This window comes from Pleuronectes platessa, chromosome 13, assembly GCF_947347685.1.
Source record: "Pleuronectes platessa chromosome 13, fPlePla1.1, whole genome shotgun sequence".
Lineage (NCBI taxonomy): Eukaryota > Metazoa > Chordata > Actinopteri > Pleuronectiformes > Pleuronectidae > Pleuronectes > Pleuronectes platessa.
This window is the reverse complement of record NC_070638.1, coordinates 21,953,907-21,980,859: the sequence shown is the minus strand read 5'-3', so window position 1 is coordinate 21,980,859 and position 26,953 is coordinate 21,953,907. Positions and strand designations below refer to the sequence as shown.

Here is a 26,953-nt window from a genome sequence, read left to right as displayed (position 1 = left end):
ACGAATATGCACTAGTAAGGATTTTGCCCTAATGCATTTGCATGATGATGGTGGAGGCTTTCAATTAAACTTTAATATTTTCTAAGTAATTATGTGTATGGACAGTCTGCATGTCGTCAGGTCCCTTGAAATGAGCCTGAAGGCCATGTGGATGATGTTGTTACAGACAACTGACCCATAGTCAAGTTGGAGCATGAACTAAGAGATTGTTCACATCTTTGAGAGCAGTGTAGAGACAAGCTTACATCATTTGAGCTTCCTGATGAAGACCCCAGTCTTTATTACTGCCCTTCAAAAAACCTTTGGCCATTGTTTGTGTACCACCCAATCAAACGACCAGACGTTTACCTCCATTACCTCGCCATGTTTACCCCCACAGTCAGCCCAGAATAACCTGTCACTCAGCAGCCACTATTCATCCGTTTCCTCCAATAGCGTGACTCTGCTGTGCTAGGGGGTGGGGGGCAGGAGCTGGATTAAAACAGGATAGGATGAGGAAAACAAGATGTGACAGAGAGGAGGGTTTCACAAAAGACAGGAAACACAGAGACATGTCAGCCAGAGCAGGAGACAGAGATGGATGGAGAGATAGACTCAGGAGGGTTGAGAGGGGGAGAGAAATAAGTAAAGTGAAATGTAAGTGGAGAGGGTGAATGAGACTGACAAAATTAGGAGGAAGGAAACTGAAAGAATGAAGCAAGAAGGAAGAAAGTACAGATGGTGGATTACAGAGAGAAATAAAGAAACAGAAACAGGAGGAATGAAAACCAAAATTACCCCCCTTTCAGCTTTGAAGTCTACTTTTAGACATAAAGTGGTTTGTTGTGATTATGATATAACTTGATAAAACAGAGGCGGCTCGCTGTGCGTGCCGCGGCAGATGAAGAGAGGGAAGTTCTCTGATAACAAGAGTGACTCAAAGTTTTTGGTTTTTAACAAAGGTCGTCAGCAGATTGACAGACATGACTCTGATCTGTTCCTTTGATTCTTATATCATCGAGAGCTGAAGACAAACAAGTCTTGTTAATAAACATGAATAGTTTTACCATGCAGAGAAATCCAGACAACAACAATAAGAGAGGCCTTTGCCATTTTTTGCTTCATATTTTTCATGCTATCGAAAAACACATTTGTGATAGATTTGCACATGTGTTATCCAGAGATGTGTAAACTGACAATGTGCGTGCGCATTGAGATAGGTTGAAAAGCCAGACGTTATGATTTCTACATTCTAAAGCAATCAACTCATCTAAACGTGATTCAGTAGAAAGAAAATAAAAATAGAACTCCAACCAATGAGTCAGGACATCCCAGAGGGTCGCAGGATACTGTTGAAGGATTAAGAGACGATAAAAGTTGCACTAATCAAATGTTTTCTTAATAACAATTGGGAGAATAATGATCTTGTGGAATGTACAAAGTAACACATGAGATGTTGGTTGTTTTGGTTTCAGGGACCTTAGCCTAAAATCTTGTTTCAGTCTCACCAATCTCATCAATCTTGTTTTCAGCTGCATTCATCAGGCAACCTTAAAATATGACTTTGGAACAAAGATTTTATATGCACATCCATTAATCCATCTATTATCTATACTGCTTATCCTTTGTCTATTAGGTCCATTCTTGGTATCATTTACTACTGTACAGCATACTACATTGTATATGTTGTCAGTGCCTGATAATTATTTGCCATCAATGTACACACACGTACACACACACACACACACACACACACACACACACAAACACACACACACACAAACACACACACATGCCTTCATGCATGTGTTATGTATTACAAGCAGTGAGATAAGCCAAAGAATATCGTGGTCAAACTAAAAGCAACTTGGGGTGTGGGTTTACACCACAAACAGCTGTGTGTTTGTTGGATGCTGGGATTGTTTTTGGCTGAAGAGGGAAACCAAGCCCACGGACAAACACTGCCGCTGCTCACGAACGCTGACGTCAACATGATAAACGTGCATTTCAGAAGATGGTAGACTCCGCTGCACTTTTGTTATTAGATAATATTCACACCAAGAGTCACACCAATGTTTGTTTAAAGAAAGGTTTAAGAGTAAATGTTGGAGGTTTACAGTAGGCTGCGCACAGTATATTCCTGCTGTATCTGATCAGTGCTAACATAATCTAATCCTGTTTGATGTCTTGTGTGACTGATTGTGTTCATGCTCACTAACAGGCTGACAGTTAAATTATCCACTATTCTCTGAAAGGAGCAGGTGTGAGTATTCATAGCTCTATAACCTTCTTAACCTGTAGGCAATTTTAAACTAGTGGAAATTAAGGCAGGCAGACATTTCCCCCGTCTACAGCATTTATGCCATGAACTGTAACACTTTAAGACCATAATAGGAGTCAGATTTTGAGCAGCCGCAATATCAATTAACCATTATTTTTTTTCTAAAGGAAAATATAGCTGCACTAAGCAAAAACCAAAATTCACATTTAGCCTCTCTCTTGTTGCCATGATGTTAATCAGCTGATGTGGCAGCTGCCTCTGTTGATCTGAATGGATCAGCAGATGCTGTCTTTGAGGAGTGTTGTCCTAAACCCTCAAACACTGGGAAGGGCCTGGATTAGTAGTGGAGTCGTCTGCCACATGCATGGCTTCATTAACCTGCTAGGGCCCTTGATCAAAAACTGTTGGGCCCCCATTGGCTGCAACTTCACATGGCAGCATAGAAACTGAGAAACCAACAAGTACCCTGGTTCAATAAATGGTCAGTGAATTGATTATCAACTTGTTAATCCAAAAAATACTTTGCAGCAGTTTTGATAATCACTTATGTAATTTTAGATGGGTTTTTTTCTAATCTTTTAGGATTATAAAAAGAATTTTAAAACAATATTTTTCAATAATATTTTGTTATTTTGTGGCACTAATGATACAACATATTTAGAAAGACTTTTACATGAGACAGAAACAGGGGGGTTTGTTTCCTGTTTAAATGTTATTTATTTTATCCATCGCCAGTCTTATCTCTGAGTTTATTATTGTAACCCTGATGACGAAGGTCATGTAACTTTTAAGAAATAGCTATTTAGACCTAACTAAATAGTTTTTGTGCCTAAACCAAACCAAACTGGGATAATTACACAAATTTAACTGCATGTTTATCATTGTTAATGTGACAACAAAAATACAATATATTCATATTTTGTTATTTATTATGTGTTTTGTTTATTCATTATGTATTTTACTGCTAGACTGAGACAGTCTTATATTTCCATGTCTATCAAAATTAAGAGTTTAAATTTCAATTACAATTCACTGGATAGATTCCTAAAACTAAAATTTGCTTTAAATTTCTACATTTGCAAAAGTTTTACATTTGTAGGCGTAGGTTTTTGCAGAATAAATAGAAAATCATGTAAGTCCTGAAATTGCTGCACACAAGTTACAGAATGGTTGCATCTCAACATTTGGAGTGAAGCTCATCATCCTCTCTATTCTGTCTTTTGTTTTCGGGCTAGATACAAAACATCATATTTATGCTGTTAATTATTTCACTTTCAGATTTGAAACCCTGTTATATTTTCTCTTTGAGGCCTGAACCCACTCTGTGCAACACTTTCAGATCTTTCATTTTATTATAAATACAAGCTGGGGGACTGGGCTATTGGATTACAGACATAAATACCCTTGAGATTTCTGACCCAGTCTCTTAACTTGCCAACCACAAAATGGCCTCTGAGAATGTTTTCATTCATGCCTTTTTGACCCCCGGTCTGTGGCTTGCCATCACCTTCACTTAACAGTTTGACACAGCACTCTGTCTTTTCCAGAGAGGGGAGATCACTGTGCGCTGGCGACCCCCTCTTCACCCAGAACAAATACTTTTAGCCTTAAATCATGGATGTTCTAAAAACTGTACAATACAGTTCATGGATTTTTCAATAGCCTTTGTATTCAGAGAATATGAAGATGCAGATTATAGAGCATTATTCAAGGTTGCAAAAAAGAGTGTCATTTACAAAATAATATCAAATCCCCACTCACAACATTTGATGAAAAATGTGATGGTCCTAAATATTTGTATCAGGAGTTTATAATTTTTTGGGATGTCAAAAAATATAATTTTTCCAAGCCTCAGCCAATTTACCCATGAAACCTATGTTGTTGGAATACGCATCTACACAAAGAATGAAATGAACAGGTTTAGCTGTGCTGCACAGACAGTGTGGATGACCAAACAAATACTAATCATTCCCCAAACATGCCCGGTTATGTGTTCATAATGTCCCTGATGGCAAGAAAAATAAATAAGATGAGAGACACTGAGAAGCAGGATTTTGTGTAGCTCACTGGAAAATTCGTTTTTAAAGTTTTACTTTCTTTCTTTCGTTTTTAAAGTGCTGCAGTTTTATAAGTCTGTGGGGAATATAATAAACGCATAGGCCTATAGTTTATATCTGTTAACAAATATATCTAAAATATATACATGTATATATTTGATCATGTACTGAAAAGACAATAATTACACTTTGTTGTTATTAAAGTAATAAGTAGCACTAGTCATTATTAGGCCTACACATTATCCCCTCACAATATGAACCCAGACGTATCCCTGGGGCGGGCCGGTCCAGGCCGTCTGGGTGGGAGGCGCACAGGGGCTGCTTTAAATGGAAAGGTCGCTGCTCTCCTCAGAACAAGAAGCGAACCGGAGGTGTGTGACGAGCTGCACCACAGTGGACTAACAAGGAAACATCTGGCTAATGTGCCGCACCAACACCTGGCTGCAGAGGGATGCGCAGCAGCAGCGAGCGGAGGCTGCGGGAAGATGTTCCATTCCAGTGTCATAAGCAGCGTGGTGAGTGTGCTGCATGTCATGTGGACGAAAACAACTTTTTTTTAAACTATAATATGTTCGTTTGTTTTTTCTGTGTTTATTTTTTACATGCAACGTGACATGAACTCGCAATATTTCGCATCTCTGTTTTCTCAATAATTACACAACTCCTTCATTTTACATAAAGAATGTATGCTTCAGAACTTGTTCAATTAATTAAAACTTTAAAGACACGTACTTTGGTAGTTGAATTTTACAGTAGTTTAAAACAAAAATGTCCTCATGTCACTGATATTTTATTGCACGACTAACTTCATCATTACTTTCATTTAGTTTCACTAAACAACATGTTTAGTTTCATAAAATAACTAATTCTGTTTTTAATTTTGGTGACATATCATCCGCCTTTTCTTAAAGCAGCAGTTTTATACAATTTAATAGCATATAACATTTCCTGCTGTTGAATAGAGGCAGAAAGTCTTAGTGAAGTTAGGTCAGCAGGCCCTTCTTTATATACAGGATTGAGACCATAGGCCTGGGACATAGAAGTAATAATAACAGGGGTACAGGCTAGTACGCTTTTTAAATGTAGCTTACAGGCTACTAAGCAAACCCAGGTTGACCCTTTCTGGCCAGATATAATGCAAATGGTGTCAGAGGTGAACTTATTAAAAATATGAATATTTTTTAAACGTGTGCTTTCTAACCCTAACCCTTTCTGTTGTTATTTCAGTGTTAGTTTGCTTTTTATCTGTCGGTACCGGCTGCTGCCCTTTAGCTGCTGTTAGCATGCAGACACGAACACCTGCACGAGCATCACCGGAACCTTCCCGTCCTCCTCATCGTGTGCACGTGCGCTGCTGTGAACGCAATCTGCCTTTATGAAGTGCAGCTGTGAGCGCGTTCGGGCCGCCGCGCCCACCCCCCGCTGTCCGCGCCCCCCGCACACGTGCACCTGCTGAGCACAGGTAGAAAATGGAGGAGAACCCCTTCACAGACACCAGACCCGAAGCGAAGCAGTGACCCGGTGCAGTGCGCGGCCGTGTTTGTACATTAAATGTGGCGGCGCTTGGAATAAACAGGAGCATAGCTAAAGGCTTCAGAAGAGTTTGGATGAATTGAACGTTTTCCAGGATTTCCCTGTTTTGGGGCAGTGGGCTGACCTCGTTGGTTGTCATGGAGATGGCAGCGACGTCAGCTTACCTGCTCATCACTCGGTTCGCGCGTGCCAGTGTGTGACAGCATGTCGGGGGACGAAAGCAGACCTGAGGCTGCTCTCACCGAGCTGCTGCGCGGACACGGCTGTGTCGACACAGTAGGTGTTCCCACGCGAAGCACGTTCATCTCCGCTTCAATGTTAAACACTTTTGTATCGGTTTCCACGCGAGACGCTGTTATTTGGGTCCGAGGGAGTGGGGAGGCTCGGTGTGGACAGCCAGTGTGGAGAGTTTCAGTCAAATCTGAGTTTGCAAACTTCAAAGTGCCGCCAAGTAAATACAGTGTGTAGCGTTTTTCTCTGTTTAACTAACTCCGCCCGAACCGACCCTACCCGAGCTGAGTAGTTTAAGATATCTTGAAAATATAAGTCACTTATACTCTGCTTCTCATTTTACGATATAGACATGGATAGTCAATAACGCAAAGAACGTGAGAAGTGTGTTTTGAAGGTTCTCTTTACATTGTGGGGTCTCTGTTGTACCAGGGCTCCTCCGGGCCTGACGATATCTTCGAGGAAGACTCCTACTCTCCTTCCTCCCTCTCCTCGTCCTCCTCCTCCTCCGTCCACGCTGTGTCCTCCCTGCAGGGGAAAACCCTGTGCACCTCCTGCGGCCAGGAGATAGTGGACCGGTACCTGCTCAAGGTCAGACCGACATCATGTCCACACTGTCAAATAACTTTGTCGCTAACTAGGAGGAAGCTATAAGGCCAAGAAGGAAGTTTCCGTGTACCCAGCCCTACTGTTGTCTTGACTTGTATATTAACCTTTTTTATCACTCTTCACCTAAGTTCCCTAAACTGCTATTCCATCTGTCTTTATTTGTTCTGCTTAATCTAAATTGATATTAACATAAACCATGTTTTCAAAACTAAATATGAAAACTTTATTCATCCCCAGTCGGGAAAATCTACTTGTTACAGAGGCCAACACAACAAAAAAGGCACAGAATGGAAAAATGATTATATATTGTGTGTGTGTGTGTCAAATAAACATGCAACAAAACACCTTTTGACTAAGGAAATATTGTTTGTAGAGAAATGTACCTAAGTAAAGAGCAGTGGCATGTGATGATTGCACAATAATGTATTTGTGCATTAGTATAAGGAAATATTAAAACAGACTTATCCCTATATAGGCATATACAAGCGGCTATGAGTATATAGGCAGGTATGGTAAACAAAATGAATATTAATGTAAAATGCCATATTTATATATATATATATATATATATATATATTTTTGTGAAAAATGGTATGCAAGTATATACATAAATTGGGGAATTTCACATGTGGCATTATATAATTGGCAAGTTATACGTTACAGAGTTAAAGTAAACCATTTTGTTATTTAAATCTTATTTTTTTCCCCCTCAGGTGAACAGCTTTTGCTGGCATGTGCGCTGCCTCTCATGCAGTGTGTGTAGAACATCACTGGGGCGACACGTGAGCTGCTACATCAAAGATAAACAGGTTTTCTGCAAACTCGACTACTTCAGGTCAGTCACAGCTATAGCATAATTTATCTCCAGCATATGTCTCTTATGAATAATAAATACTTTTTGACGGCTCATTAATACATATTATAATAGCCGATCATATAATTAAGGAGATTATTGGTGACAAAGAGTGCACTTGAAAACATAAATATTATATGGCTGTGATTAAAAGGAAGACGATAATATATTGGAAAAATTGGAATTTGAAATGGGACAAAATCATCAAAATTCATAGCAGTATGCGAGGTCTGCTGAAAGGGGAATTTGAGGACTTTTCTTCCACAGTTCTAATTTCTAATATATTGGATCACTGGATACCAGGATACAAGCAACATTTTATTTAATGTTTCTCTTTTTGAATGTATGATCGGGACGGCTAACTCTCACACCCATTCCTGTTTTCTTTTTTTCATAATTTTTCTTCAGGAAGTACGGGACTCGTTGTGCTCGTTGTGGCCGTAACATACACTCTACTGACTGGGTGCGTCGAGCACGAGGCAGCACCTTCCACCTGGCCTGTTTTTCCTGCACCTCTTGTAAACGCCAGCTGTCCACTGGAGAGGAATGTGGATTTCTCGAGAACAGGGTCTTCTGCCGGCCACACTATGATATTATGATGGAGAATATCAAACGTGCTAAAGAAAATGGTAAGTATGCTAAAAAAAGTCATTAAATATTACACTTATTTGCAGTAGAAAATACAAATAACTTAAGGCAGATTTAGTTTAATGAAACCACAATGTAAATAAACATTTGTTAAATTTCCAGTAATTTGGTGTCTGCATTCTTTAATTGCTCTTCAGTGTTCAGCTAATTTGAGACATGTGCAGTCATCTCTAGTCATTTCTACTATGAACATGAATGGAGATTTGAAGATGAGACTTTAAATTGTACATATCCTGAATGTCTTACCTAAACTCCTCAACTATATGTACAGAGCTTCACACACATAGTAATCACATGAAACTTTATTGGTGTCTGTGGTGAAGGCAACAGTAATGGAGTTCATAAAAAACTGATCCCCTTCATCACCAACCTGCTCAACACAATCATTGGCAATTGTCTGAATACAGGACAGTCAACTCTTTCCAGTACCTATAAAGTCAATGGATCTATATGTCTTTGATGTCACTTTACTAGTATATGGTCTACAGACTTGAAAGATGTCAACAGGAGGAACCGATGTGAAACGGAACCCTTAAGTGAGTCCCACATGTCAAAACATCCCGATTCTGGTAACATACTTTGTGTCTTGTCTAAAAGAGCAACCCAAAACAGAGGATGAGTTGGCAGACACAGATGATTCCAGTAACATGCCAAGACCTGCTAAGAGGGCCAGGACCAGCTTCACTGTTGACCAGTTACAGGTTTGGCCAAATAGGGATGTGGGTGTCTGTATATGTCTGTTAAGGTTAAGTTTTCCTTCTAAATGTAGTAAATCTGATTGACTTCCACAACAGTAAAATACCTGTCTCCAAATTATGAGATCAATAATATGTTTGCATTACACGGGTGCTTTTCCCTGAGCAAATGCTCAACTATACTGTAGGGCAGTTCTCTTCTAAACTTTAATACTCCTCAACTGTGACTATATTGTGAATCATAGAACAACAAAAGTGCTGCTAATAGATGCACTGTATGAATGTGTGTGTGAGTGGGTGAATGTAAAACTGTACTGTAAAGCGCTTTGAGTGGTCATCAAGAATACAAAACCATTTACCATATAAACCTGTCCCCTTCTGTCATCTGTATCTGTAGATAATGCAAACTCAGTTTGCTAAAGACAACAACCCAAATGCCCAGACTCTCCAGAAGCTGGCAGAGATGACTGGTCTCAGCCGCAGAGTTATTCAGGTGAAATGAGTGTTCTTTACTCCAGAAGAGATGCTCTGAGGGGATTTAATTAATTCAAACATGCTGCCTGATCTCAGGAGCTGGGTCAGAAGAATAATGGCTTTTTTTTCTGGTGAAGTTTTTTAAAATGGATGAGTCCTTACAATCACTGTCAATCAGTCTACTGAAATGAGCCAGTTAAGATGTGCCTGACGGACACTTTTATTATATAATAAATAGGATTTAAGTATTATTATATAAAGCTATTATTTGCAGGTATAATCCTCTAGAAATCAAAAATGTTCTGAATTTGTATATTGTAATGCCACCAGGCTTTATCTTTATTTATGTGAATTTAAAAAGCTTCATGAACATGGAGACTTCATATTTTCAATTGTGATATCTGTTAACAGTGGGAAATCTAAGAAATGTTAATGTCTCATGCACAAATACATTGTTTTAGGTATGAGTTTGTGTGAAAGGGGTGAAGTTGTGTATGGTTTAACTACCTAAATCATTCTACCACCTTCAGGTGTGGTTTCAGAACTGCCGAGCTCGTCAAAAGAAACATGTCTGCCCACATCCTGCTTCCTCATCGATGATGACGTCACTTGCCCCTGGTCAACTGACCCCACATTTGATGGATGATCTGCAATATACAACATTTATTTCCCCAGACACACCGCTCCTCACTACATTGACTTACATGGACGGTAAGAAACACACTCACAATTCACTAACCTTATCAAGAGTTATATCACAAAAGATGCATCCAGACACAGCTAACTTGGTGTTACATTCTTAACTACTTTGTAAAACCTTTTGTTACATAAACGTTTGTGAGATGGCATATTGCAATTGTTTCAGTATTGTATAGGAAATAACTGTAAAATTATGATTTTAAATGAATCTATTTCTTTTTTTTTACTTGCCCAGTCCAAACTCCAGATCCATTGTTGCTTCAGCCAATTATGTCCCACTCCATGACACAGCTGCCAGTCAGCCATGCCTGAGTTCCTCAAAACTGATGAAGATCTGATGGGAAGAAGAAAGCAACTCATTATTCTTGGTTTAAAAAAAAAAAAGAAGTCAGAATTGAATGAGTGTTTATTCGTTAACATTAGCAAATGAACAGCTATGAAACAATAACATTTTCACTGACCAATCTGGGAGCAGACAGTTAAAAAGAGAACAATTGTGTGACTGTTAGGTCACTGAATTAATTTCATTCATTCACACAGGTGAGAATAAGTTGAAAATGTCAAGTAAATTGAGTTTCTTGGGATGGAACCTTATGTAAAACTTGATCAAAGATGTATATGTTATAAATTTAATTTATTTGGAGAATGAGATGAGGCACTTTGTTGGAAAATATAAGATCTTTGGTTTTCTGTAAAACTTTTTTTTTAAATGTAACTGAGAAAATATCAGTTGTGACATTTACAAGTGTGAATCAAATAATTTCTCTTTGTAAAGACTACTAGAAATGCAGCATTTGGTTATACTGTGTATTAAAACCACTTGAGAAGATACATTGACTGAAACATTATTCTTAGTGTTTTGTCTAATTGACAAGATGAACATGCACAGGCATTTACATAAACACCACACATGGATTGTCCTACATTCTCTCAAAGTACATTTTAATTATCAAAACTTGAATGAAATGGAAGAAACCTGAGGATGGGGAAACAATGACACATCCCACTTCCAGGATGAACACACATACAACAGATGTGTGCACAGAATGGCGACAAGATTATGAGCCACGCACACACCTCTCCACCATTAAAACCCGCAAAGAGGACAGACTTCACAAATACACAAGAGGCCAAAAAAAAACATCATTCATACATCTAGAGGATCCATGGCATCTGTAGTTGCATGGACAAACATGGAGGCCAAGGGCCCAGGACAATTGACTGCCAAGCACCCAGAGCCTGAGTGAAATGGGGACGGGAGAGGGAGCAAGGCAGACAACTTGGGTACTTATGAGAATAAACAGATGATTTGAAAGAATCACTGGTTTTCTCAAGGTTTACAGTGACCTTGTCTTAAAAGACAATATGGTGAATATGTGTATTCATATATATTGGCTTATGTGTCATCAATTTGCAAAATGAAAGAAACGCCTGTTTTCACTTTTGGTTATTTTAAGATTTTCAGTATCATTTGACATCTAAATGTAGATAGTGTGCAAAAAGTGGCTCTGACTTCAACCACTATCGATTGAGCTGATGGTGAAGTTTAGGAGCGCCCTCTGCTGCATCACAAAGTAAACTGCCTTCATCTATATATTTTGGTTGCGAACAGGTCATTACAGCTTCATATTACCCAAATTTTAACAATTGGTTGAATTCAGTTGAATAAAACATGACGGTCATAATGGGGTAGTCGTTTCAAGTTTGTTTAGACTTTTAGCACGCTGATCTTAAGCCATCAGTGCATTAGCAACAAGCAGCAGCTTCATTCATCCAAACAGATCTGTTGGTCACCTATGGGATTGCTCATGTCCAGGTCTATAGATATCTTCACCTCCTCAAAGTAGGTTGTGTCGTTAAATACTTTTGTCTATTTAGCACAATATAAGTTAAAACTGTGGCAGCAGTGTTTGGTGAACTTTGGTGCAAAGCTTGATGAACATGCCAGGAGCACGCAAATCTGGGTTAAGGGCCCCATCAGCTCAGGTTTTACTCTGGGCCCTGTAGAGATGATATTGCGGCCATGGAAATAGTGAAGCAGTTGTGTAACCATTTGTTTTGAGTATTATCAAATTGAATAACCTAAGCAAACCAACATAATGACTCAGTATTATAAGTCCCAACTATTTTAGTATTTTGCTATAAACGCTCATAAATGACCTGGTTTTATGCATTAATTGTCTATAAAATATGATCTGACTTTCCTATATCAATTATCTTGCTTCATGTAATAACACTCAACATAACCAATATTTTATGACATTATGGAACTCGCATCCACAGGTATACCGCACAATGACGTCATGCCATACCTTTATTTTGAAAAGGAGTGGTCCGGAAGTGGCGTTGGCATTTGGCATGCGCATATATCCGAGGAAGAAAAGCCCCCAGTGTCGAGCCGACATTAAAACTGTAAACATTAGCGACCTGGGCGGCTTTAACGTATCGTGAGGATGAAAATATAAGGTAAACACATTCTTTACCGTATCTTCTCCCCGTCAGCTAGCTCTCAGTGCTACCTGTGTTAGCAGCGGGCGTTTCTGAAGCCTTAACATTAACTTAGTTCACGTTAGCATTACAGTTTATTTATTTGACCTGATGCCGAGACTCCCCCGGGACCACCCTGGACATTTCTGCTAAGAAATAACCCCCCTTGAGCTATTGTTATGTTGTGTTACGTGGTTGTGTGGAGTAAATGTCAGGCTGTTGTTGTGTTTTGAGATTGGCTCGCCTGTGGATCCACTGCCTCGGGGCTAGCTACAGCACATAGCATTCCCGACATCCTCGGCTAGTTTTGCTAGCTCACTATATTTGCTAAGGCTGCGCATTTTACTCAGTCTCTTTATTTAACCAGTTGGCTTCTGCTGCAACTATCAATACATCTCAGTGAATCCTCATCAGTAAAAAGCCATTGGAAACTGTAAGAAGCTAACTGATAGGCAGAGTGCGCACCCGGGATCTGTCTATCTGCCTAATTGCTAACAACAATCGCTCAGTCTATCTTAAGCCATTTGATAGTCATGGGAATCATTTATCTGAATAGAAACAAATAAAACACAAGCAGCCACCATGAGACATTTTGACACAAAGCGGATGTTAGCATTAAGTGATCATCTGATGTTGTTAAACAGTCGTAGTCCTAATCTGTGATCATGTTTATACTGTCAGTGTGAAGTCTGTCAGTAGCTAGTTTGGAGTCCAATCTGTTTTCAGTGTCAAATAGACAATTACTTCAATGATGAAGCAATGGTTATTAAAAGATTCCTATTTGAATCACAACGGAACAGGAAAAATACATTACATTAATTTAGCCGACGCTTTTATCCAAAGCAACTTACCAGAAGTGCATTCATCAATCAAGAACAGCATGAATCATGTAAAATGGGCTCTCAGTAACTCACTGGCACCCTTACAATACAGCTCAACCACACATTTATCCTCTTAATACAACAAGCTAATTTAAAGTATAGGGAAATGCAGTCATCTGAAATGTTTGACACAGTATTAGATAGCATGCAACTCAAATTGTACACCTAAGTGAAACACTCTGATTTAATGGAGTACTAACTAAATCTCTAATCTATTATTTAATACAGCCTAATTTATCTCTTTCAATCATTCAATGTAGATCTATAACTGTTGTTCTTTATATATTGTTGTATATGGAGATATGACTTGTTTTTAGCTATTGCTTAGGAGTTTATGTACGTGTAGTAAATCATACCCCCCATGACATGCAAGATATATCAATGCTACATTGCTTGTTGTGGATATTGTGTTTTTGTGTCTTTGTAGAAAACATGATGTACCAGATCTGTGGTCATTTTTTTCAGTTTATATTTTATTGAAAGGTTTTATTTTACGCTGTCCCTCATTTACATACAAGATGGGAAACAGTAATACAGAAACTTTACCCAACAAACTACAGTCCCTGAAGCAGCAGAGTTGATCGAACACCTGCCTGACTTAGTAAAAAAAAAGAAGCATTAATCATGAACTTTACAAAGGCAGGGTGGCTGTGTCTGATCACAAAAGATTGTACAGGTGTGTCTTAAAATAATAATGACTCACTGGAGGCAAATAGATCAAGCATATTTCTTTGAGCCTGGTCCCTGGTAAACGCTGCTGACTTCATTTGCAATATCTACACTGACTACCAAGAAAGTCTAATTTTGTTTTGTTTGCTTTTTTAGATAACGTCAAGGTGTGAGTCCAAACATTGTTCTTCAGTGCATGGACGCAAAGCCAATGCGCAGGTAGGTGTGGACGTTTGGAGGAGTGTATGTGTGATCTTTTGCAGAATGATAAATCTGTGTTTCTGAGTCTCTCACCCATTAAACGGGTCCTTTTAATCAAAACTCAAGACTTCCTTCTCACAACAACGATCACAAATATTAGGGCTGCTCGATTAATCGAAATTTAATCGTGATTACGATTATGGGGTCAAAAGATCTCAAAACTACTATAATCGAGTTGAAACGATTATTTGGCATTTTTTTTCGAAAGAGACGCGCGCATGCACAATTCAGTCTTTCCCCCAAAGCATTCAGCGGCCCAGCTGACTGTCACGCACTCTCAAGCAGCTGTAAAGTGAAGGAGGCGAGTTGTGTGTGGTGACCGCTGGTGAAAAAAAACAGCGCGAGTGGAAAAGCAGGGAGGGCAGCTGCAGAGCATGTAGCGGCTGCACCGCGCCCCGCTATTCTCAAGCGCGCTCCCGCCTGGCTGTTCAGGCTGGTCAGACCGAACACGCATTTCCCCGCGCCGTTCAGTCGGTCATAGAGTGTTAGGGTTGCCTTCATTAAGGGTTTGAATAACGGGGCACCGATATCCTGGTTTCACAGAGGAATGAGACACGCAGCCATCATCGGTGTTTACCGGAAACGGAAGTGTTTAAAAAAATAAAAATAAAGCATAGACTTCAGAACAAGGGCACATATTAATAATCGTTTAAATAATCGTGATTTTGATATTGTCCAAAATAATCGTGATTATGATTTTTTTCCATAATCGAGCAGCCCTAACAAATATCCACTAATAAATGTATTCAATCTTTGACACCCGTCCTGCGGGTACCACTTAAGCTTGTGTGCAAGACAAACCAATACAGTTTCCCATTGAAGACTAGTCTTTTCCACAAAGAACCCCCCTCCACCTACCCCCAGAGGAATGGGTGGGTCTGACCACAGCTCTGCTTCTAATTTCAGCCTGTAGTCGGTGTCTGTACTCCTGCAGGTTAATGGCTCGATGGCCAGTTAGGTAAAGGAAGGATGTTGAGCAGAAAATAGTGTTCTATTTATAATGTTAGCAACACCAAATCCAGGTCCAGAACCCAAAAATAGAACTCCACAAAATGTATTACCAGAAGTACTACTACATGGAAGGGGTAAGTTATCAAGGAAAAGAGATAATGGGCATTAGGACTAGTTGGAAAATTCTTATCTCATGTTTAGGGATGAAAGAATTACTGATTTCACAGTATATTGTGGTAAATTCCCTGATTGTTAGTTATACCATTTAAATTTGTTAATTATTATTGTGATTGTGATACATTGGTGTTCTTATATATATTTAACTAACTGAAACCTTCCTTCTTTGAACATTTGAATTTTTCATATGTAGGAGAAGCTAGTGAGTTTTTTCTCTTGGCCATAGTCACAACAAAAGAAAAACATGTTGAATTCCTTTCTTCTTATATCTCATCCCACAAATTAATAAATCTTTCCTATAGGGATGTCCCGATACAACTTTTTCACTTCCGATACGATACCGATATTGTAGCCTTGAGTATTGGCCGATACCGATATCAATACGATACGATATAGGCACAAATCATACATATATTTATTCCTTATTTTGTTGTGTGGAATGTTAGAAAAGGCTTGATAAAGTGATGTTACTGTTACTGATGTTGTAGTGATATAACAGAAAACAATAGTCAGCAACAGTAGGTATAGGAAAAACTGACCCATTTATTATTAACCAATTGGTTACATAAATTTTAACCTTCAACATAAGAGTATTACCTCAACAAATCCAATGAAAACAAAATGTTATATTTAAAGTGCAAAATAACCACTGGTTACCAACATCATTATACAATTGAATAGAATAAATTAAATTTTAAAGTGCAAACAATTCAAGTTCACTTCAGTTATTTTTCTACCGTCAGCATATGTTGGAAACAACTGTGGGCAGGGACAAAAACAACAAAAACTATAGGAATAATGTAGCGAGGTTCGAGGTGCTCCATTAAGCGTTTAAACCCGACATTACTCACCACCGACAGGGGCTGGTCATCAAGCACAATAAACTGGGCTATCTTTTCTGTTATGGCCATTGCCTTTTTGCTGTCCCGTGGTAGTTTGTCACGTCTTGCAAAGCTTTCGGCCAGCGTGGGTTGCTGAAGCGAGCCAGAGGCTTGTTGCTTCGCCTTGCTGCTCTCGCGAAAATCCTCATGTTCTTTTTTGTGGTGTTTTTTCAAATGTGCGATGAGGTTGCTTGTATTGAACCTTCCCGGTTCTGTCCCTCCACGGGACACTTGCGCCTGACAAATGTTGCATTTAGCTGCAACGTCTTTGTCCGAGTTTACGGTAAAATACTTCCACACAGCCGACATCACTACACCTTGCTGCAGGCACACACGTTGTCGTTGTTGTGATCACGTGGGCTGTGCATGCTGGATCAGAGACACTCTTCTTCCGCGGCCGGCACCAACGTTAATTAAGGGGCATTACCACCTACTGTGTTGGAGTGTGATCAAACCAGAGTCACCTATTATAGAAGTCCTGGAGCGGTAAATGGACAGCTTATATCGGAGCGCTTATATCGGAGTTTTTAGATTCAGTCCGATAAAATCCGATATTCACTTTTTTGGCTGATATCGGACTGATTTCCGATATCAATATCGGATCGGGACATCTCTACTTTCCTAACATAGTTCTCACTGCTGCATTTAGAGCAGTTTGTTATCCACATGACATCCTACAAAAATGTATCCAAACCCTCCACCATGTTGACAGAACCAACTCACCTGATTGGTTCAACAAGATGTTAACTGAAGTATATATTTACGCACTTAATGATTGCACATCTGGTTAATGTCAAGGGTCACCAGCGCACGCCAAGACGCCACTGGAATGGACATCACCAGCCGCTGTACTCTGGGGGACCCCAACAAACTGCCTGAAGGGGTCCCCCAGCCTGCACGCATGCCCTACGTCTCAGACAAACACCCGCGGCAGACCCTGGAGGTGATCAACTTGCTGAGGAAACACCGTGAGCTCTGTGACGTGGTGCTGGTGGTGGGGGCCAAGAAGATTTATGCCCATCGTGTCATCCTCTCTGCCTGCAGCCCCTACTTCAGGTACCCAGAGTTTTATTGGGAAATTTATCAATTTCTCAAGGAATTAGCATTGTAGAGCAGTTTGGGTACATTTGGCAGCCGGCTGTAACATTACATCTCATTATCTACTTTAATGTTCTTCACAGGGCAATGTTTACTGGCGAGCTGGCAGAAAGCAGGCAGACTGAGGTGGTTATCCGTGACATCGATGAGAGGGCTATGGAGCTGCTCATTGACTTTGCCTACACCTCCCAGGTAACACTACCATCATGTTTTATTAAGGTTTGGCTTCAGGGATTGGTGCTGTTTTGCTTTCATTAATATGAATGCTCGCAAAATTCCACAAGGCACTATTGACTGGATTGCATTAGTGTTGCACAGTAAACCAATATATCTTAAATAAGATACAAGAAAGGATATACCAGGTAGTCTGTGAGGTGGCCTTCAGGAGGCTTGTGGGGGGCAGTCAAAAGTTGATGCTGAGTTCTTTGACTGAGATGGTGACATGTCAACTGTCGCCCTGCTACTTTTAGCCTTAAGATAAACTATATAACAGATCAGTGATGTCCTGCCCTCCTTGCTCTTTAGGTCACTGTAGAGGAGGGGAATGTGCAGACACTGCTCCCTGCTGCCTGCCTCCTCCAGCTGGCTGAGATCCAGGAGGCCTGCTGCGAGTTCCTCAAGAGGCAGCTAGATCCTTCCAATTGTTTGGGCATCAGGGCCTTCGCTGACACGCACTCCTGTCGCGAGCTGCTCCGCATTGCAGACAAGTTCACCCAGCACAATTTTCAAGAGGTAAGAACATAGAAAATGAATGTCCAAAACTCAATATTCCCATCAAATTCTTAACATAACATGTCGCAATGTGCAATAAAGATTATGTAGGTACATTTAGACAGTGTAGAAAAGGGAATGCTCTGAGAGAAACACTTTTTCCCAGATAAGAGTTCAAGCTTTTAGTGCACATGCATACTTTAAAAAGTAAGTTACCATTAGAAAATTAGCAATAGCATGGATCCTGTGCCTGTGAACAACTGGTTCTAATAGTATGTGTACATGCTACATTTTTTCGTCACATTACAAGCCTCAGAGTGCGTGCACGTTGAAACTAAGACATTTGTTGTTCTGTTCACAGTGTCATTACAATTCGTAAAAAACATGGAAGTCTAGTCAGTCATGATTCTATACATTAATGTCTCCATTTTAGCACCGCTTTTTTTTTTTTTTTTTTTTTTTTGTCTCATGTAGCTTTTTATTTTTTTTAACTTACATTGTCAGTTCTAGACATCCAGAAACCAACAACTAAAAGTTGGAAAATATGTATATAACAACTATCTGTAGTCTGAATGTTTTTAGATTCAAACCACAGTTTGCTGCTCAGCTAATTCCTCCAGGTCAAACAGCTACATCTGGTGGACAGTTTAAATTAGTGCATTTTTTGCAAACCAGTGGCACGCATGCATTTTGGTGGTACTTAAATTATTATAATGGTTATTAATGGTGATGATGGGCAGCAGACGTTTTGACTCTTGAATCCTACCATCAAATCTATATAGGTCATAATCCTTATTAATGTTATTAATATTATAATATAACAACTGTGTTATTCCTGATTTCACTTCGGAGGAAGTCTATTGTAAATCATCAGTTAGATTTGTTACTGATATAAATGATTTGCAGTGTAATGATTATGGCCATTTGTGTTCACATATATATATTTAATTAGATTTACTGATTGATTTGTAGAGAATTGGAATACACTGTCCTCTATTTTTGGTCAAGCTGCTGGCTGACTGTTTTACTCTGCTCTTTGGTAGGTCATGGAAAGCGAAGAGTTCATGCTGCTGCCAGCAAACCAGCTGATTGACATCATTTCCAGCGATGAGCTCAACGTGCGGAGCGAGGAGCAGGTTTTCAATGCTGTGATGGCCTGGGTCAAATACAGCATCCAGGAACGCAGACCGCAGCTGCCTCAGGTTTGTTTCTCGAAGTGCTAACACAACCATCACAGCTACTGCAGCCAGTGTGGCCATTAGTGCACAAGCCACACATCATTTCTCTATATTAAGTTGAATATTACAACATAATCTGCCCTAGTTTAAGGACACTTGGGGGATTTAGATGGATTTCGTGTGTTGTACAGGTCCTGCAACATGTCCGTCTGCCGCTGCTCAGTCCCAAGTTTCTGGTGGGCACCGTGGGTTCAGATCCCCTCATTAAGAGTGACGAGGAGTGCAGGTGGGTTCTGTCTGTAGACCCTGGAATGAAATACATTTACAATATGCCACAATGGTTTATGACTTGCATCACATGAATCTTATACTTGTGATTCTGTTGTTTCAGAGACCTGGTTGATGAAGCTAAAAATTACCTGCTGCTGCCACAGGAGAGACCACTAATGCAGGGACCCAGAACGCGGCCTAGGAAACCCATCCGCTGTGGAGAGGTACTTTTTGCAGGTCAGTACCTCCAGGCACAATAATTCAATACAGAAATATTCATATTTTTCAGTCAGTTGATGGTATCATCTAGACTCCCCTCTGCGCCTGTGGAGAACGGTAAAAAGTTGTACCTTTTTTGTTCACTCTCTTTCTGCGTGTCTTGTAGTTGGTGGCTGGTGCAGCGGAGACGCCATTTCCAGTGTGGAGCGTTACGATCCTCAGACCAACGAGTGGCGAATGGTAGCATCGATGAGCAAGCGGAGATGTGGAGTCGGCGTTAGTGTCCTGGATGACTTGCTATATGCAGTGGGGGGTCACGATGGCTCGTCGTATCTCAACTCTGTGGAGAGGTGCGGCAGGATCACTCAAGTTTTATCCTAAGATATTTCTGTTTACTTACCTGTTATGTCTTCTTTATAACTCACTTTAATAAAGTAAAATAATTTTTCTGTTTTACCTCATCATCCAGATATGATCCTAAAACAAACCAGTGGAGCAGTGACGTGGCACCGACAAGTACTTGTCGTACCAGTGTGGGCGTAGCTGTCCTCGGTGGTTATCTGTACGCTGTAGGTGGACAGGATGGGGTTTCCTGTCTCAACATTGTGGAAAGGTATCATCACAAAATTGTGTTTTTGCTTGGATTTAATTATTTCATTAGTTTCAGTGTTGAAATACGAGAAAAACAATTCCCATCGTCCTTCTCGCCTCCTCTGCATGTTAAGCTTCATCATTCTGTTATTTGTTAAGGCTTTGACTTACCGGTCTTGACATGTACCCACGTCACATACATATGTATCTGTATCTGTCCCGCAGATATGATCCTAAGGAAAACAAATGGACTCGTGTGGCTTCCATGAGCACAAGACGACTGGGTGTAGCTGTGGCTGTGCTGGGGGGATTTCTTTATGCCGTGGGAGGGTCGGATGGAACGTCACCATTAAATACAGGTATTGCACTTATTTATGAGAAGTTAAACCATTACAGAAACTCAACCGAACAGTACTTATGGCTAGGTTTACTGTCCTGAGTTGAAGTATTCTTCTTCTTTGCCTTTGTTGGTACTTTGCTGCACATATTGGTGTGTCACTGCCACTTGGTAGCTTTTATTAATGATACATTTACCACGGAAGGCAGCTAATATAGAAAAGTACAATGTTTCCAAATTCCCTCTCCAGTGATCCTGAACGAGATAATATATGAGTGGGAGGATGGAGGACTATGTAAAATTGTAACCCTTTTGTGATTGAGACACATTTCTGTGCACTGTTGTTTCCCACCCAGCTGTGTGTTAGTTTACTGTCACAGTCATCTCTATTAATTTCCCTTCAACAAATATTCTCTTGCTATGAATCTCATTATTCCGTGTATCTCTTTTCCCTTAGTGGAGCGTTACAACCCTCAAGAGAACCGCTGGCACACCGTGTCCCCAATGGGGACCAGGAGGAAGCATCTCGGCTGTGCCGTCTACCAGGACATGATTTACTCTGTCGGAGGGAGGGACGACACAACAGAGCTGAGCAGTGCAGAGCGATACAACCCCAGAACCAACCAGTGGTCTCCTGTGGTGGCCATGACCTCTAGACGGAGCGGGGTAAGGGAGACTTTGTGTATGTGTTGACATTTTGTGTGGTTGAAATATGTTGTCTGTAGCTTTAGGTGTTTCACATATATCATCAACAAATGTATATTAAAGTGCAGTTATTCTCTTAGCTGGTTTAATGACATGATGAGTTAGGGGATTTAAGTCCTGAATAGATTTGTCAAAAAAAGCTTCATTTTGTAATTGTACCGGCAGGTGGGCTTGGCTGTGGTCAACGGTCAGCTGATGGCGGTAGGAGGTTTTGATGGGACGACGTATCTTAAAACTATAGAAGTCTACGACCCTGACGCCAACACATGGAGGTATGTGGAACAAATGTTTACATGGCACTATAAAATAATACTTATCAATACAGCAATCTTGGCAGTTTGCCCGAAATGTAGATATAAATATAGTTTAGTCATGACACAATTAAAAAAATGTGACTTATTATAAAAGGCTAATTTATGTCTATTTGCATTTTCCCCATGTCACATCAGTAGCAGGTAGACGTCAATGAGATTGTTTGTAAAAAAAGCAACAAAAGAAATGCAAGCCTGTAGTTTGATGCTCTCCCATTCTTACTCGCATAATTATATTCTCTTTAACTCACTGACCCTCACTCTCTCTGAGCTGATCATCTTTTACAGCTGTAATCCTGCTGTGTGTGTGTGTGTGTGATCTTCTCTCTCGGTCATAGTCGTTCTGGTCATTTGAATTAAGTCTTACCAAGTTTTTTTGTTCTCTTTGTGTGCCTGTCATTGAGAGCCTGCTCATGTGTCCATCCCGAGGAGTGCTTTAGCTTTATATCAGAGATTTTCGAGTAGCATTCAGAAACTCCTGCAGGTTAAACTACCCAAACATGTTTAAAGCTGATAGACTTTCACAGACTCACTACAGACAAACTGACAAACACTTGCTAGCCTAGCATCAGTGATGCTACAAACAAACGATAATGCAACACACTGTCGCCATTCGGAAAGAATACCGGTGGTTATGAAATAATCATTTTTGTATCCTTAACTATAATCTAACCCCTGCTTAACTTAACCTGAGTGTAAATAAATAATCTCATTAGACCCAATATTGTTCCTTTACCTGCAGAGCAGTGGAAAGCTGTCACTGGCACATTCATTTCTCTTCATTCTGCCAAGTTAGTAAAAATCAATGAGTTTTCTCGAAACCTCACTCCTGCTTGTCTCTCTCCAGGTTGTACGGCGGAATGAACTATCGCCGGCTAGGTGGAGGAGTGGGTGTCATTAAAATGACTCATTGTGAATCCCACATATGGTAACACCACCTCCACTACCAAACCCCCCCCACACTCACACGCTCACTTCTCATCATGTTGCAACAGGCGCCTCTTTTTCACAAACCCTCGTGCCTCCAAAAGAGACGCTTTTTAAGTCATGCAAGGATGAGAGGAAAACATGGGGGAAGGAGGAGGGACAAACTTTTGAACTCTTGTTCAGCGCCCGACCCCCAAACTCTGGTTATCTTCAGTCACCATGAAGTACACTAGGAGAGGAAATCTGCAGAGTATCGTTAAGCTCCATGTTAGGAGAGGGTGCTCCTTCTCCTGTGACCTCCCCAGGTTTTCATCCTCCTGGCTTCTCTCACCTGGGACATTTGAATGGAACAAAACTTGATTGACTTCGCTGCTGGTGGGATGATATTTTACGTTTCTGAGAGCCTCCATCGCCTCAACTGTCTCAACATTTTCTCCCCCAAATTCTGGATCGTGACAACTTGAGATGGATTATTTCCTGGAAAAAACATTGCAAACAACATTGCTCTCTTGTTCTGTCTCTACTTGGCTTCGGTTGATGTCTCTGGGCCTCATCTGTAGCATCGAACAACAGAATCGGTCAGGTTGTTTCACTCTGCATTTAAACTGTCGTCAAAAGGATTTAATCTGTCTTCTTCACCACGGGAGATTATTTGCAGGAGAAGGATCTGTATAATGAAGTCACATTACTCAAACAGTTTCTCCTATTGTTACTGAATGGGACTGCTGCACTTTACAGGAGGCTACTGTAGCCGTTTGTTACCTTGTTTTTTTACAAAAGAAATGTCAGTTCAGTAAGTCAGAGTGTAGTTAAAGTATGTCAACCGGTTCATTGGAAAGAATTTATACACTATCATCCAGTCATGTCTAATGGTTTATTGTTGGCTCCAGTGCTGAGAATCCTAAAACCCTCAGTGTACTTCAAACGAACTAGGTCGTCTCACTGTGTCGAAGCGAAAACGGCAACTGTCGTCATAACTCCACCTGGCAGCATCATGCAGTTTTTTTGTGTGGCTTTACAGTCTCGACAAGGTGATGTAAAAGTGCAAATAAGTATCACGTATACATTTTTCATTGAAGCTGACATGGTGTTCGCACTTGGTTCTCTGCTTTAAAGTTCAAACCCTGCCCACTTTCACACACACACGTGCTTGTCAGTCGGTCAGTTTTGGAAAATTACAAAAGCTCTCCCCTGGATTGTGCTACTGGAAAATGGTGGGAGACGATGTTGGACGAACTAACAATCATTTAGTTGGAAGCAAACTGAGGTTCTAGTAGTGTCACAGTGTGTGTGATATCATGTTGTCATGGTAACCTCAGAGGTGAAAATATGGGTTTTAGGAGCTCAAAACTGGTGATAGTCCCATGAGAAGAACAACACCTATCATCCTTTAGTCTATATGTGGCTCTAATCCCAAATTTATTAATTTGTGTTGACAATATTCATTTTAAAAACAGATCAAGAACATGTATACTATTTAAATAAACCTTAAATGATCCTTAAGTATCCGTAAATTTTCTGGCAAACTTAAGTTAAAAAGGAGGAAATCATGCATCGGGACAGGTTTCAGCTGCGGATCAATCTACATTTTATGCTGTAGTTAGTATTTCCAGCTGCAGTACTGTGTGAACCGGATTGAGTTCACACAGTACCTGCAACCAGTGCAAGAGCGTGGTTCATTGATGTGTTTTTGGACATGCAGGAGTAAGGTATATCAGGTTTTGGACACACACACACACACACACACACACACACACACACACACACACACACACACACTTCTTCTTGGTTGGATACAGAAACTGCTGGTGTCAGACATTTTCTATGGAAGTTGTTGAAAAGAAAGATACACAAAATAACCAGATGTATCCTTTGAATCTAAAACGAATCCCTAATGCTGCCAGTGATCAGATCTCTGGGATTGTAAAATGGAATATAACAGAAACACACTGTTTTAAAATACTGGATAACTTTCCATAGAAAAGTAGTCATAGGTGATCAAATCACTTAGCTGTTGATGCGTTTGTATCTGGAGTCAGTGATCTACTGAGATGAGGATGGTGTCTAAGTTTAAAATAGGGGGGGAGCTGCTGAAGTCCACGATGTAAGAAAGAAAATTGAGTATCTTGTTGAAAATGTTATGCGCCTGTAAATATTTTATGTCACAAGTGAAGCAGTTTTTCAGCCATTGAAGATGCTGATGATAAACTGTGACAGAATCACCTTCTGATGCTCAGAGGTTCAGCTCAGAAAAGTTACTAGAAACAGTTCGACTCAAGTCATTTATTAATACATTGGATAGTGCATAATTATATTATCGAACAGGTTTTCATAATTCTGTAGTTTTGTAAGATACGAAATGTGAGGATTTAAGTTTTCTTATGACGTTCCATAGTGGCCTTGGTAACTAAGAAAATGGAAGTGTTGGAATCAGAACGTTAAATAAAATCCGGTTCACGTGAAATTAGTTTAATGTTGCATAAGTCACACGTGTGATCTCTAAATGTGACTCATTTCATGCGACAAACAGGAACAAAAATTATATCAGCCAATGATCAATCTAGCAGATGACATTCATCCCTTTTTCTTTAATAGACTAATATTAGTATAACTCTTAACAGTTTATGCATCAGCGATATTATTTCTTTTAGCTCACACAACCCTGGGCTTTTGAGACGCGTCGCTTTTGTTTTACGTTCAGTCTCATATTTTATTTTTATGACGTCGTCATAAGCAGCACGGTGCATTGTTGCCACCTGCTGGAGGATAGTTAAAGCACAGCATTAATATAAATGACTGAGCGATCCTTTGCAGATTTTCTAGTGGTCCCTGGTTGTATAACTGGGGACAGATCAATGTGAAACACCGTTTGGGTAGATGGTAGATTGGATTTGGTTAATCTCATAATTTATTGCACTGTGATTGAAAATGTATTTTAGTTTTTATCTTTTTTTCCTAGTTGTGTTTTATAAGGGTGGTCAACTTTTCAGACGTGAGGGGGGGGAAAGTCTAAAGTGATAATATAACTTGGGGATTTGACATTTCATGCCTGTAGCTGATGTGAATTTATTTCATAGATGCAACCCTACATGTGGCACAGGTTATCATAGCTCTGCACTTTAAAATGTGTGTGTGTGTGTGGAACAAATGCATTAGTGCAGGTGGCGGGGTGTTGTTATGCATTAAGTAAGTCATACTTAACTGGTTAATTCTGGTGTTAATGTACAGCAACGTGGCAAATGTAGATTTAGTTGGGTTTAAACATAAGATCACTGTTCTGCTGCTGATGTATTTGTTGTATGCAAACCTACACATTGAACTTATTTATGCTTTGGGATGAGTTGCAGTCACATGTCGATTTGACAATGTGGATTCCGATTGTGATGAATGAGCATCGACCATCAGATCGAGGATAATCATCCCTTGTTGAACAGAATTTTATGCAGTCTGACCAACTGGGATGCTTATTCTTGAAAACTCTCCCAAGTATATTTCTCTCCTATTCACTGCCACAGAATAACAATGAAATCCCACTCAGTGTTATTGCTTCACGTGTTATTGTTTTTTTCCCATCCTGGTTAGTGTGCAGTAAATGGTGCTGAAGAAGAAAACCTTGTTTTCAGCTCTTTGATTTGATCTTTCAGAGAATACTAGTTATCTACAAATTTTCCAAAATGTTCACAACTTGATCGTCTTCAATTCTGGTCTAAATTTCCTTACAACATCTGTGGTGATGCATTTTTCGGTTTATAATGATTGATTCAGCTGCAGCAGAACAAAGCAGCATGACTGTACTGTATTGAGTGACTTTTCCCTCTATTCACGTGAGCCGCTAATGCTGCATTGTGTCTGCGATAGATGGAAATTCAGTAGCCTATAATATTTAAATCTGTTGTTTTGAGTAGCCTATGTGCAGAGAGTCCAACACGTGACTAAAAACAAGGATGTGATAGTTCTCATGAAGCAAGCAGCCATCTCTCTGCCGTGATCACGACATTAGCTCTGGACCATGTTCACGATGACGAGAATAAAAAATTTCCCTGCAAAACACTGTGTAGTTCTTTCTCTACTTCTTAGAGAGTTACTGTAGAATATGTCCGAATTATAAAAACAAACATAGGACAAGGAAATGCTCTTGCTTCTATAAATGTCTAGTTTTATTGTAGCTGATAACAAAGATGGCATTTATATTTTCTGTGATTATTTTTAGTTGCATGAAAGAAACTTAGTTTGGGTATTT

General features: G+C 39.9%; 2 protein-coding genes across 3 annotated transcripts; both read left to right on the top strand.

Moving 5' to 3' along the window:
* The first annotated feature begins 4,684 nt into the window (after positions 1-4,684).
* LOC128454635 (LIM/homeobox protein Lhx8) lies at positions 4,685-10,890 on the top strand. 2 transcript variants are annotated; one of them, XM_053438079.1, is made up of 8 exons: positions 4,685-4,832; positions 6,514-6,672; positions 7,404-7,525; positions 7,952-8,172; positions 8,789-8,892; positions 9,284-9,379; positions 9,891-10,071; positions 10,295-10,890. In XM_053438079.1, exons 1-8 carry the CDS (start codon positions 4,803-4,805, stop codon positions 10,369-10,371), a joined length of 990 nt encoding a protein of 329 aa, XP_053294054.1. In that variant the 5' UTR covers positions 4,685-4,802; the 3' UTR covers positions 10,372-10,890. The 2 variants fall into 2 exon arrangements, with proteins under 2 accessions (XP_053294054.1, XP_053294055.1); XM_053438080.1 differs by lacking the exon at positions 6,514-6,672.
* A 1,503-nt stretch (positions 10,891-12,393) lies between these two features.
* klhl20 (kelch-like family member 20) lies at positions 12,394-24,355 on the top strand. The gene is made up of 14 exons (XM_053437703.1): positions 12,394-12,525; positions 14,253-14,315; positions 17,165-17,422; positions 17,548-17,656; positions 17,990-18,196; positions 19,219-19,377; positions 19,545-19,639; positions 19,745-19,860; positions 20,009-20,192; positions 20,312-20,455; positions 20,659-20,792; positions 21,228-21,436; positions 21,641-21,747; positions 22,634-24,355. The coding sequence occupies exons 2-14, from the start codon at positions 14,293-14,295 to the stop codon at positions 22,716-22,718; spliced, it is 1,830 nt and encodes a 609-aa protein (XP_053293678.1). The 5' UTR covers positions 12,394-12,525; positions 14,253-14,292; the 3' UTR covers positions 22,719-24,355.
* Positions 24,356-26,953: the final 2,598 nt, after the last annotated feature.